The sequence below is a fragment of the Saccoglossus kowalevskii genome, chromosome 4 (genome assembly GCF_978046115.1).
Source record: "Saccoglossus kowalevskii chromosome 4, keSacKowa6.1, whole genome shotgun sequence".
Taxonomy (NCBI): Eukaryota; Metazoa; Hemichordata; class Enteropneusta; family Harrimaniidae; genus Saccoglossus; species Saccoglossus kowalevskii.
Window position 1 is genome coordinate 43,776,471 of NC_140644.1, and position 14,511 is coordinate 43,790,981.

At 38.9% G+C, this 14,511-nt stretch overlaps 2 protein-coding genes across 2 annotated transcripts in view; one reads left to right on the plus strand and one right to left on the minus strand.

The window, feature by feature from the left end:
• The window catches only part of LOC100313589 (doublecortin-like protein kinase), a 66,844-nt gene extending 62,439 nt beyond the window's left edge, over positions 1-4,405 (plus strand). Inside the window, exons 11-16 of the mRNA NM_001168056.1 lie at positions 438-571; positions 762-839; positions 1,143-1,239; positions 1,948-2,028; positions 2,445-2,558; positions 3,033-4,405. Of these exons, the coding sequence (NP_001161528.1) occupies positions 438-571; positions 762-839; positions 1,143-1,239; positions 1,948-2,028; positions 2,445-2,558; positions 3,033-3,119 (591 nt within the window). The 3' untranslated portion in view covers positions 3,120-4,405. The remainder of the gene's footprint in view (positions 1-437; positions 572-761; positions 840-1,142; positions 1,240-1,947; positions 2,029-2,444; positions 2,559-3,032) is intronic.
• A 5,267-nt stretch (positions 4,406-9,672) lies between these two features.
• Positions 9,673-14,511, minus strand: part of LOC100367290 (putative protein FAM10A4) — a 68,242-nt gene continuing 63,403 nt past the window's right edge. Inside the window, exons 10-11 of the mRNA XM_085498162.1 lie at positions 10,946-11,194; positions 9,673-10,155 (exon numbers count right to left, since the gene is read on the minus strand). Of these exons, the coding sequence (XP_085354288.1) occupies positions 9,985-10,155; positions 10,946-11,194 (420 nt within the window). The 3' untranslated portion in view covers positions 9,673-9,984. The remainder of the gene's footprint in view (positions 10,156-10,945; positions 11,195-14,511) is intronic.

Here is a 14,511-nt window from a genome sequence, read left to right on the forward strand (position 1 = left end):
TCCTTTTATTTTATCACAGTGCTTTCTATATTTTATAGTTAGTTTATGCCAATTTTTTAAAATTTTTATTCAAACTCAATTGAGTTGCAGTTATTTAAAATTTATGAAAACAATTTTTATGTTTATAAACTGCAATTATTGAAAACGGTTTTTCAAAAAAAAACAAAGCACAATTAATGTTGTATGCTAGCTTTTATATTGATGTGATGTGGTTGGACAATTGCTCCACACTGACCAACCAATCATTGACTAGTTCAGCTTTATAACCATCTGTCTGAGTTTCAGGGACTGCAAGTGTTTGGTATTATGGTGGTCTGGCCAGAATATATGTAGTTGACATTTGATAATATTCATTTAAGGTGTTCTTGAAGAGAAAATATTAATATATTGTATATGAATTTGTCTCAATATAACATATCCTGAATTTTTTGTTATAGGTTTGTGAACATGAAGATGGAAGCAAGTCAATAAAACTGGGAGATTTTGGACTGGCTACCATAGTAACAGAGCCACTTTTTACTGTATGTGGGACTCCCACATATGTAGCACCAGAAATACTCATGGAAATAGGGTAAGAATATATGCAATGGAAATATTACATGTATATAATTATTAACTATATGTTGTGTATTCAATACTGTAATAAATTATGTAAAATTATCTTATGTGAAAATATTAGTATGTCAGTGTTCATCGCTGCAGAATGTTTTCTGCACCAGTATTACATGTATATATATTATAAATATTTTTTTTTTATCTAGGTATGGCTTAAAAGTTGATGTATGGGCAGCTGGTGTCATCACCTACATACTTCTTTGTGGCTTCCCACCGTTCAGAAGGTAATGGACATCACCTTGAATATTGAACTTGATCTGTATTTTAATTTGAGCTTCTTGAATGTTTTCAAAAAATTGGGCAAAATAATATGTGTAATACAAATTACAACCCAAATTAATAATATGATAATTTGCAGTCATAAAATAGTTCAAGCTGTTCTCTGTATATGTTATTATTCATAGAATGATATATTGAAATTAGTTTGCAGGTCAACACAGGTCAACAGAGTGACAATAATACTATATATATCATATAGGTATATATATCATCTCTGTATGCATAACTTTCAAAATTTTGTTTTGCAGTGAGAAAGGTGAACAAGATGAAATATTTGATCATATTTTAATCGGCGGATTTGAATTTCCGTCTCCTTATTGGGATGATATTTCGGACTCTGCCAAAGTAAGTATAGATACGCTTGATAAATACTAAATTTTGGGATGAAAATTATTGGTGCCTTCCCAAAATGGAAAATGTGTGTTTTGCAATTTAGCATGTAACTAGTATTCATTATGAAAGTGAATTCACAAGATGGTATCCCAACGTGTCATTTCAAAACTGATCATATTCTGCATTTTTGACCTGAAATCAAAAGTGCGCCTTCTAAGGCAAAATTAACAGGTGTATTTTAAAGGGCAGTGGTGTAAACAAATGATACATTTCCCACGCATTACATACATCGGTATTAGTCCCTTATCAAACATGGCGTGCTGACTGCCACGCGTAAAGATATACTGAGGTGCAATTGTAATCTGTGAATAAAAACAGGTGTCAAAATAAACACATAGTACATCTTGTAGTCAATTGTCTGACAATGAAAACAAACCAAGATAATATTCAAATAATAAATAAAACCTCTTGTCTTGTAAATAGTTTTTGTACTGAGATCCTTTACCTTTATTTTTCACATACGTGTCAGAGACAACACACAATTTTTACACAAAGATACAAAAGCTAGTGTTTCCAAATTTCCCTGAGTATATTTTCTGGAAACTTTTTGGACTATTTTTTCTTTTAACTATTACCTCCAATGATTGCTTTACTCAAAAGATACCCATTTTGACCACTCTATCATGTTTTTATATATATTTATAATGTTCATTATCGTAGGAACTGATAAGTGGAATGTTAGAAGTTGACACAGAGAAAAGATTGTCAGCCTCAGAAGTCTTGGACCATCCCTGGGTTGCTGTAAGTCAAAATAACTCAAATACTGCCATCTAGTGTCAAGAAAAAATAAATCATTTGTTTACTACAGAACATAATTGTTGGTGATGACGATTATTTTTATTTAACCAAAAATAAATGGTTTAATTTGATATTAGTTTACACAAGGCAGAATGTGATTGGTTAACAAATCTGATAACCAAGTACTTCTGGTTTGTTTGTTGGTTAGGAAACAATCTCCTTTCCTCATTCATAGTAGATTGTCACTATATTATAAATTAATTTTGATGTAAAAATTTTGTTTGTTTGAAACAACCATATTAACCCCCTGAGTGAGAATCATTTCATTTAATACTAACAGTCTCGAGTGTATTGCAATACAACAAAAATGCATGTTTCCATGGTAACAGTGTAAGTGATAATATTTTTCTCATTTTCAGGATGACACTGCATTAGATAAAGATATGCAGATTACCGTAGCTCGTAAAATAAGCATGCATTTTAATACTAAACCTAAGACATCGTCAAAGGCTGCTGGTATAGCTCTGATAACAGTAAGTATATACTAACATAATATTAGTCATGTTTTCATCTTTAACCTTTAACCTTTAACCTCTAACTTTTATTATAAATTGTAGCTAGTTTTTTTCATTTTTTGTCAATATTTGCTTTCCTCCTTTAAATGCATTGTAATCAAGTTTGTACATTTAGTGTTATGAAATTTAATATGGCTGCTGTCCCTAGCAACTAGAAGATGAATGATATCATAGATTCCATGGGATAATGCTGTGGTTTCAGTATCTCATGTACAATAAATGTTTTTAGTAGAGAAATAAATATAATATTGGGGGATTGGCTTTTTTTTCAATTTGTTGTTGTTTTAAATTTTCCATAAATTTTTTCCTCCCCTAAATTGTCCATTTAATGAATAAAATCAATAAAACTAAAATACTTTCATTTTCAGGTATTAAAACAAATACATCACAGACCATGTACTCAATTTATTTGTTTCTTTTTTTTGTCTGCAGGCCACAGCTCTGGATAAAGGTGATCATTATTTTACTGGAAGACGTGCTGCGGACTCCAATAAAGGAGATGATGATTACACATTTTAATATTACACAAATAATGGCCTTATATCAATATAGAACAAAATCCAGGATGGACTTGCTCTTTGCATACATGTGGTACATTTCTTAGAATACGGTCATCAGAATCATGTTATCGCTATCCAGAAAAAAAAACTACTTTAAGAAATAGTCATGGTCTCAAATTAGGTTGTACTTGTAGATTTAGAAATGTAGCTAAAATGTAAATTATTGGTAGCTATAACTTGTGTAAGACATTAGCTAAATTAACATGCTGTCTAAACAAATGTACAATATCGTACATTTCATCATCACTAGTGACTGACCACTTGTATGCATACAGAATTCCCACCTGATGTAGAATGTATTAGCAGACGAAGAAACTTATTTGGAAAAGTTTACGCTTTTGTCGACCATCGTGCAATATTGTGACTTCGTGCAATGAACCAAGATAGCTCACTGTGATTTATTTTTATTGCAAATATTCATTCCAAATTTAATATCAAACATTGAAAATAAAAAAAAATTAGTTGGTGTTTAGATTGACATATTTCTGTGTTTACAGACATGTACATGGATTAGATTTGAGTAGATTTTAGAGTTGAAGACCAGTTACCCACTGCCATGTGTAACTTTTAAATTATTAATAATAGTTGCATGCATTACAATCATTGTATCTTAACAGAGAACGTTTAAAGGGATTTGTTTTCACATTTTAATTACAAAACATTTCATTTAAAAAATTGTCATAGTGTCGTAAATTTTATTAAATCCAGTTCTTCAGTGAATTGCCAAAGAATTCATATAAATATTTTATTTATCAGACTTTTTTTAAAAGTTTGAAGTGCAATGAGTGCAAGCTTTAAGGATATTTATTTTACATTTTTTTGTGAGACTGCGAGCAGAAATAATACTGCAAGCCTTCCAGACAAACAAGCTAGTTATCCAAGGTGAAAACTAATCAAGTGAATTCTCAGACTTTAAATATACATTCCATGAAGTCCAGGTTTCCTGAACACTCACTTGCCCCCTCTAGTGTCAGAAGAGGGAAATACAATTGTGTGAATTTGATAATTTCTTACTATTTTGTATTATCCCTATGAAGTACAAGATCTATTCTCATTCCATTTTTTTTTTATAAATAATTTATAAGGTGGGACAAAGGATTTCTAGTGCAATCTTTGGATGGAAGATGCTTGCTGTTTATTGGCTAGTTTCTTTAATTTATTCATGTCATCTGTAAAAGTTTTATAGTCTGGTTGCCATGGTTGCTTTCTGTGTATGTGGAACACAATAAATAAATCATAAACCAATTCCATTGTTTGTAATCATTTATTAATTATTTTGGAATGAGTTTTGCTTTAAACAAACAAAATTTTATAACATGTTTGATGGCAACTACAAATTTCAACTCAAACATGCTTAATTTCTACTTACAATGAACAAGTGGTTGTCAGAATCCCCCTAGTAACTAAAACAACCATATTTCCATAACATTAATTATGGACTAAATATACTGATGACAACAGAGTAATACACCCAATGTTACATTTTGCTTACAAGTTAAAACAATTTTTGATGGAAATACAATAGTATTAATTTTCAAAACATTCATTGTTACCAGTCTCACAATGTAGGACACTATGCAGGGAGGGGATGAGCAAAACATTCATTGTTACCAGTCTCACAATGTAGGACACTATGCAGGGAGGGGATGAGCAAAACATTCATTGTTACCAGTCTCACAATGTAGGACACTATGCAGGGAGGGGATGAGCAAAACATTCATTGTTACCAGTCTCACAATGTGGGAGGGGATGAGCAAAACATTCATTGTTACCAGTCTCACCAATGTAGGACACTATGCAGGGAGGGGATGAGCAAAACATTCATTGTTACCAGTCTCACAATGTAGAACACTATGCAGGGAGGGGATGAGCAAAACATTCATTGTTACCAGTCTCACAATGTAGGACACTATGCAGGGAGGGGATGAGCAAAACATTCATTGTTACCAGTCTCACCAATGTAGGACACTATGCAGGGAGGGGATGAGCAAAACATTCATTGTTACCAGTCTCACAATGTAGGACACTATGCAGGGAGGGGATGAGCAAAACATTCATTGTTACCAGTCTCACAATGTAGGACACTATGCAGGGAGGGGATGAGCAAAACATTCATTGTTACCAGTCTCACAATGTAGGACACTATGCAGGGAGGGGATGAGCAAAACATTCATTGTTACCAGTCTCACAATGTGGGAGGGGATGAGCAAAACATTCATTGTTACCAGTCTCACCAATGTAGGACACTATGCAGGGAGGGGATGAGCAAAACATTCATTGTTACCAGTCTCACAATGTAGGACACTATGCAGGGAGGGGATGAGCAAAACATTCATTGTTACCAGTCTCACAATGTAGGACACTATGCAGGGAGGGGATGAGCAAAACATTCATTGTTACCAGTCTCACAATGTAGGACACTATGCAGGGAGGGGATGAGCAAAACATTCATTGTTACCAGTCTCACAATGTAGGACACTATGCAGGGAGGGGATGAGCAAAACATTCATTGTTACCAGTCTCACCAATGTAGGACACTATGCAGGGAGGGGATGAGCAAAACATTCATTATTACCAGTCTCACAATGTAGGACACTATGCAGGGAGGGGATGAGCAAAACATTCATTGTTACCAGTCTCACAATGTAGGACACTATGCAGGGAGGGGATGAGCAAAACATTCATTGTTACCAGTCTCACAATGTGGGAGGGGATGAGCAAAACATTCATTGTTACCAGTCTCACCAATGTAGGACACTATGCAGGGAGGGGATGAGCAAAACATTCATTGTTACCAGTCTCACAATGTAGAACACTATGCAGGGAGGGGATGAGCAAAACATTCATTGTTACCAGTCTCACAATGTAGGACACTATGCAGGGAGGGGATGAGCAAAACATTCATTGTTACCAGTCTCACCAATGTAGGACACTATGCAGGGAGGGGATGAGCAAAACATTCATTGTTACCAGTCTCACAATGTAGGACACTATGCAGGGAGGGGATGAGCAAAACATTCATTGTTACCAGTCTCACAATGTAGGACACTATGCAGGGAGGGGATGAGCAAAACATTCATTGTTACCAGTCTCACAATGTAGGACACTATGCAGGGAGGGGATGAGCAAAACATTCATTGTTACCAGTCTCACAATGTAGGACACCATGCAGGGAGGGGATGAGCAAAACATTCATTGTTACCAGTCTCACAATGTAGGACACTATGCAGGGAGGGGATGAGCAAAACATTCATTGTTACCAGTCTCACAATGTAGGACACTATGCAGGGAGGGGATGAGCAAAACATTCATTGTTACCAGTCTCACAATGTAGGACACTATGCAGGGAGGGGATGAGCAAAACATTCATTGTTACCAGTCTCACAATGTAGGACACGATGCAGGGAGGGGATGAGCAAAACATTCATTGTTACCAGTCTCACCAATGTAGGACACTATGCAGGGAGGGGATGAGCAAAACATTCATTATTACCAGTCTCACAATGTAGGACACTATGCAGGGAGGGGATGAGCAAAACATTCATTGTTACCAGTCTCACAATGTAGGACACTATGCAGGGAGGGGATGAGCAAAACATTCATTGTTACCAGTCTCACAATGTAGGACACCATGCAGGGAGGGGATGAGCAAAACATTCATTGTTACCAGTCTCACAATGTAGGACACTATGCAGGGAGGGGATGAGCAAAACATTCATTGTTACCAGTCTCACAATGTAGGACACTATGCAGGGAGGGGATGAGCAAAACATTCATTGTTACCAGTCTCACAATGTAGGACACTATGCAGGGAGGGGATGAGCAAAACATTCATTGTTACCAGTCTCACAATGTAGGACACTATGCAGGGAGGGGATGAGCAAAACATTCATTGTTACCAGTCTCACCAATGTAGGACACTATGCAGGGAGGGGATGAGCAAAACATTCATTGTTACCAGTCTCACAATGTAGGACACTATGCAGGGAGGGGATGAGCAAAACATTCATTATTACCAGTCTCACAATGTAGGACACTATGCAGGGAGGGGATGAGCAAAACATTCATTGTTACCAGTCTCACCAATGTAGGACACTATGCAGGGAGGGGATGAGCAAAACATTCATTGTTACCAGTCTCACAATGTAGGACACTATGCAGGGAGGGGATGAGCAAAACATTCATTATTACCAGTCTCACAATGTAGGACACTATGCAGGGAGGGGATGAGCAAAACATTCATTATTACCAGTCTCACCAATGTAGGACACTATGCAGGGAGGGGATGAGCAAAACATTCATTGTTACCAGTCTCACAATGTAGAACACTATGCAGGGAGGGGATGAGCAAAACATTCATTGTTACCAGTCTCACAATGTAGGACACTATGCAGGGAGGGGATGAGCAAAACATTCATTGTTACCAGTCTCACCAATGTAGGACACTATGCAGGGAGGGGATGAGCAAAACATTCATTGTTACCAGTCTCACAATGTAGGACACTATGCAGGGAGGGGATGAGCAAAACATTCATTATTACCAGTCTCACCAATGTAGGACACTATGCAGGGAGGGGATGAGCAAAACATTCATTGTTACCAGTCTCACAATGTAGGACACTATGCAGGGAGGGGATGAGCAAAACATTCATTGTTACCAGTCTCACAATGTAGGACACTATGCAGGGAGGGGATGAGCAATAAACCTCTACTGTATTCACTAACACAAATTAATACAATTCCCAGTGGGATAGCAATATTTGTCAGGTGCCTTGTTTTCATCACCAAAAAATCATGAAATTGAAAACTAAATTCCTTAAAAAGAAAAGTTTTTACAAAATATGATTAAGAGATAAGAGTAAAGAATGTAATGTGCAATCTGGGTAGGACACAAAAAAAAACATTGAGCAACAAGAGAAGAACATGATCAAAAGTACAATACTTTCAACAAGAACATGATCAAAAGTACAATACTTTCAACAAGACCATGATCAAAAGTACAATACTTTCAACAAGATAGGATGACTGAAGCAAAAGCATTTCATAGAGGAGCCAAGTTTTATTTTCAAAATTGTTATCAGCAATATTTTCATATGTTACATTGTAGCACTAAATAGAGTACAGTCAGTCTGAGTTAAAAAGGAGTGAAAAAATGTGGGTATGCAAGTATGTGATAAGCGATGTAAATCTCACAAGAAATGTGAAGTTGCACTAATAGAAACAAGTGATCATCTTGGATTGTTTTTCATAGTGTCTTTGCTTATTTGCAAAACATGTAATAAGAGAGTTTGTCATTTTTGAATGCAGCGATAATCTTGCATATGTTTGTTCATGCAATTGAACACTTCAATCAGTGATGCAATTGAACACTTCTATCAGTGATGCAATTGAACACTTCTATCAGTGATGCTATTGAACACTTCTATCAGTGATGCTATTGAACACTTCTATCAGTGATGCTATTGAACACTTCTATCAGTGATGCTATTGAACACTTCAATCAGTGATGCTATTGAACACTTCAATCAGTGATGCTATTGAACACTTCAATCAGTGATGCTATTGAACACTTCAATCAGTGATGCTATTGAACACTTCAATCAGTGATGCTATTGAACACTTCAGTGATGCAATTGAACACTTCAATCAGTGATGCTATTGAACACTTCAATCAGTGATGCTATTGAACACTTCAATCAGTGATGCTATTGAACACTTCAATCAGTGATGCTATTGAACACTTCAATCAGTGATGCTATTGAACACTTCAGTGATGCAATTGAACACTTCAGTGATGCAATTGAACACTTCAGTGATGCAATTGAACACTTCAGTGATGCAATTGAACACTTCAATCAGTGATGCAATTGAACACTTCAATCAGTGATGCAATTGAACACTTCAATCAGTGATGCAATTGAACACTTCAGTGATGCAATTGAACACTTCAATCAGTGATGCAATTGAACACTTCAATCAGTGATGCAATTGAACACTTCAATCAGTGATGCAATTGAACACTTCAATCAGTGATGCAATTGAACACTTCAATCAGTGATGCAATTGAACACTTCAATCAGTGATGCTATTGAACACTTCAATCAGTGATGCTATTGAACACTTCAATCAGTGATGCAATTGAACACTTCAATCAGTGATGCAATTGAACACTTCAATCAGTGATGCTATTGAACACTTCAATCAGTGATGCTATTGAACACTTCAATCAGTGATGCTATTGAACACTTCAATCAGTGATGCTATTGAACACTTCAATCAGTGATGCTATTGAACACTTCAATCAGTGATGCTATTGGTTAGATATATGATGTGCACAGAATAGAACCACATGACAAAACTCTGCTTTTCACTGTAAATGGCTATAAAGGATGCATACCGCTACATTTTCTGTGCGCTATACTATCAACATACTACTGTACACCAATTTATTGCATAGGCTTACTACCATATTTAGAAAGTTGCAAATACAATTATTCCATATATAGCAGTGGTTCAATTTTTTATGCAAATTTATTCAGACTTTCTGCCAAGTACTGATAAGACAGTAAACATAAATTTAGTTGTTCTGCAAGAAAAAATGCACTATAAGAAACGAAAAAAAAATAAAAATGCAGACTTCAGGAAGCTTTCTAGAACTCCTTTAAACATGAATACCCAAGTACATGGTCTAGTAAACAGTACAGTTAAAGTACTTGCAGTCATGATTTACACTACCACAATTCTTCCTTAATTTCTCACACAAATAAAAAAATATTTTGAAGATTATTCAAATTATTAATTCGATTCCATATTTTCAGATTTGTTTATGCTGAATGTGAATGCCCACAATCATCGTCATCGCCACAGTCGTCATGACCACCCATCTTCTGTTGCATTTTAGCAACCAGATTCATGACTTTGGGATTGTTGGTGTATTTCATCATGTTTGCAGGATTCTGACTGATCTCTTGGAAAGCCAGCATCACTTCTGGGTCCTAGCAAGAAAAGAAGCAATAATTATGAAAAAAATGAGAATTTGCACAAATAAGATACAATTCTGGAATGACAGAAATGTTATTTTGATGGTTTTTTAGCACTAACATGGCTGCCATTCAGCTATCTCAAATTTCATCATGATAAAGACATGATGTATGTGTGAAGTTTCAAGGCAAGGCATGTCAAATATAAGGCCCTAGAACGCCCTAGAAGAGCATTTATTAAACAAGTCATTTTTAATGACATTGGAATTAGTTGGAATTAGAGGGAAGGTCCTTCGTGCCAAAAATAAAGTAATATGGACTAAAAGCAGAGTTAGTAATTGAGAGTGAATAATTGGCTGGTATAGTGGATGGATGAAGACCGAATTATAAGTCCCTATTTCAAACTCATTTGAACAGGGACTAACAAAAAATGATATGCGAGAAACACAAAGAAAACATCATTATAATCAATGTACATAATGTATGTATGGCATAAATGTTTGATTTTGAAGTATTTTTATCATTACAATTGCCACTATTCGGCCATCTTGAATTGAATGATGCAACGACTGTAATTTACTACATGATGTGTATGTGCAAAGTAACTACTGTATGAGAGTACACAACATTACCGGTAAGTTAATCACAAATTATATATGTATAATACATGCATGATGTCATCAATGATGTCATACTATAGTATAGTAGTTAAACACAAAGTGATTGCTCCAATGGTGGGCTTCATGTTCTTGGACTCATGGAACAAATCTCAATTAATTAAAACATTTTAGACTACATTACAAACCTGCATCGCAGCTATAATTTCAGGATCAGACATTACAGAACTTGGATCGGGCATCCCTGCTGGCATCCCTCCTGGCATTCCTCCTGGCATTCCTCCTGGCATTCCTCCTGGGAATCCACCAGGCATTCCTCCTGCCATCCCGCCTGGGAATCCACCAGGGAATCCACCAGGCATACCACCAGGGAACCCACCGGGCATACCACCTGGAAATCCAGCTTTGGCTTGTGCTTTGGCTCTCTCATCAGCTTCCTGAAAATCAAAGGATAGATGCATATAACTGTGGCATTTTCACTAAAACTACAAGAAGCATGTTGAAACTGAGAGAATCAGAGCCTACATAATATTAGTGTTTGTACAAGGTACAGAGACTGACGAAGGGACAGATTGTTTTTTATGCTCACCATACAAAATTGTGTGTGGCAAGTCTCACCCAACACAATAGTGTGTGGCAAGTCTCACCCAACACAATTGTGTGTGGCAAGTCTCACCCAACACAATTGTGTGTGGCAAGTCTCACCCAACACAATTGTGTGTGGCAAGTCTCACCCAACACAATTGTGTGTGGCAAGTCTCACCCAACACAATTGTGTGTGGCAAGTCTCACCCAACACAATAGTGTGTGGCAAGTCTCACCCAACACAATAGTGTGTGGCAAGTCTCACCCAACACAATAGTGTGTGGCAAGTCTCACCCAACACAATAGTGTGTGGCAAGTCCCACCCAACACAATAGTGTGTGGCAAGTCTCACCCAACACAATAGTGTGTGGCAAGTCTCACCCAACACAATAGTGTGTGGCAAGTCCCACCCAACACAATAGTGTGTGGCAAGTCCCACCCAACACAATAGTGTGTGGCAAGTCCCACCCAACACAATAGTGTGTGGCAAGTCCCACCCAACACAATTGTGTGTGGCAAGTCCCACCCAACACAATTGTGTGTGGCAAGTCCCACCCAACACAATTGTGTGTGGCAAGTCTCACCCAACACAATAGTGTGTGGCAAGTCTCACCCAACACAATAGTGTGTGGCAAGTCTCACCCAACACAATAGTGTGTGGCAAGTCTCACCCAACACAATAGTGTGTGGCAAGTCTCGCCCAACACAATAGTGTGTGGCAAGTCTCGCCCAACACAATAGTGTGTGGCAAGTCTCGCCCAACACAATTGTGTGTGGCAAGTCTCGCCCAACACAATTGTGTGTGGCAAGTCTCGCCCAACACAATAGTGTGTGGCAAGTCTCGCCCAACACAATAGTGTGTGGCAAGTCTCGCCCAACACAATAGTGTGTGGCAAGTCTCGCCCAACACAATAGTGTGTGGCAAGTCTCGCCCAACACAATAGTGTGTGGCAAGTCTCGCCCAACACAATAGTGTGTGGCAAGTCTCGCCCAACACAATAGTGTGTGGCAAGTCTCACCCAACACAATAGTGTGTGGCAAGTCTCACCCAACACAATAGTGTGTGGCAAGTCTCACCCAACACAATAGTGTGTGGCAAGTCCCACCCAACACAATAGTGTGTGGCAAGTCCCACCCAACACAATAGTGTGTGGCAAGTCCCACCCAACACAATAGTGTGTGGCAAGTCCCACCCAACACAATAGTGTGTGGCAAGTCCCACCCAACACAATAGTGTGTGGCAAGTCTCACCCAACACAATTGTGTGTGGCAAGTCTCACCCAACACAATTGTGTGTGGCAAGTCTCACCCAACACAATAGTGTGTGGCAAGTCTCACCCAACACAATAGTGTGTGGCAAGTCTCACCCAACACAATAGTGTGTGGCAAGTCTCACCCAACACAATAGTGTGTGGCAAGTCTCACCCAACACAATAGTGTGTGGCAAGTCTCACCCAACACAATAGTGTGTGGCAAGTCTCACCCAACACAATAGTGTGTGGCAAGTCTCACCCAACACAATAGTGTGTGGCAAGTCTCACCCAACACAATAGTGTGTGGCAAGTCCCACCCAACACAATAGTGTGTGGCAAGTCCCACCCAACACAATAGTGTGTGGCAAGTCCCACCCAACACAATAGTGTGTGGCAAGTCTCACCCAACACAATAGTGTGTGGCAAGTCTCACCCAACACAATAGTGTGTGGCAAGTCTCACCCAACACAATAGTGTGTGGCAAGTCTCACCCAACATAATTGTGTGTGGCAAGTCTCACCCAACACAATTGTGTGTGGCAAGTCTCACCCAACACAATTGTGTGTGGCAAGTCTCACCCAACACAATTGTGTGTGGCAAGTCTCACCCAACACAGTTGTGTGTGGCAAGTCTCACCCAACACAATAGTGTGTGGCAAGTCTCACCCAACACAATAGTGTGCGGCAAGTCTCGCCCAACACAATAGTGTGTGGCAAGTCTCGCCCAACACAATAGTGTGCGGCAAGTCTCGCCCAACACAATAGTGTGCGGCAAGTCTCGCCCAACACAATAGTGTGCGGCAAGTCTCGCCCAACACAATAGTGTGCGGCAAGTCTCGCCCAAAACAATAGTGTGCGGCAAGTCTCGCCCAAAACAATAGTGTGCGGCAAGTCTCGCCCAAAACAATAGTGTGCGGCAAGTCTCGCCCAAAACAATAGTGTGCGGCAAGTCTCGCCCAAAACAATAGTGTGCGGCAAGTCTCGCCCAAAACAATAGTGTGCGGCAAGTCTCGCCCAAAACAATAGTGTGCGGCAAGTCTCGCCCAAAACAATAGTGTGTGGCAAGTCTTGCCCAAAACAATAGTGTGTGGCAAGTCTCGCCCAAAACAATAGTGTGTGGCAAGTCTCGCCCAAAACAATAGTGTGTGGCAAGTCTTGCCCAAAACAATAGTGTGTGGCAAGTCTTGCCCAAAACAATAGTGTGCGGCAAGTCTCGCCCAAAACAATAGTGTGCGGCAAGTCTCGCCCAAAACAATAGTGTGTGGCAAGTCTCGCCCAAAACAATAGTGTGTGGCAAGTCTCACCCAAAACAATAGTGTGTGGCAAGTCTCACCCAACACAATAGTGTGTGGCAAGTCTCACCCAACACAATTGTGTGTGGCAAGTCTCACCCAACACAATTGTGTGTGGCAAGTCTCACCCAACACAATTGTGTGTGGCAAGTCTCACCCAACACAATTGTGTGTGGCAAGTCTCACCCAACACAATTGTGTGTGGCAAGTCTCACCCAACACAATAGTGTGTGGCAAGTCTCACCCAACACAATTGTGTGTGGCAAGTCTCACCCAACACAATTGTGTGTGGCAAGTCTCACCCAACACAATTGTGTGTGGCAAGTCTCACCCAACACAATTGTGTGTGGCAAGTCTCACCCAACACAATTGTGTGTGGCAAGTCTCACCCAACACAATAGTGTGTGGCAAGTCTCACCCAACACAATAGTGTGTGGCAAGTCTCACCCAACACAATAGTGTGTGGCAAGTCTCACCCAAAATAATAGTGTGTGGCAAGTCTCACCCAAAATAATAGTGTGTGGCAAGTCTCACCCAAAATAATAGTGTGTGGCAAGTCTCACCCAACACAATAGTGTGTGGCAAGTCTCACCCAAAACAATAGTGTGTGGCAAGTCTCACCCAA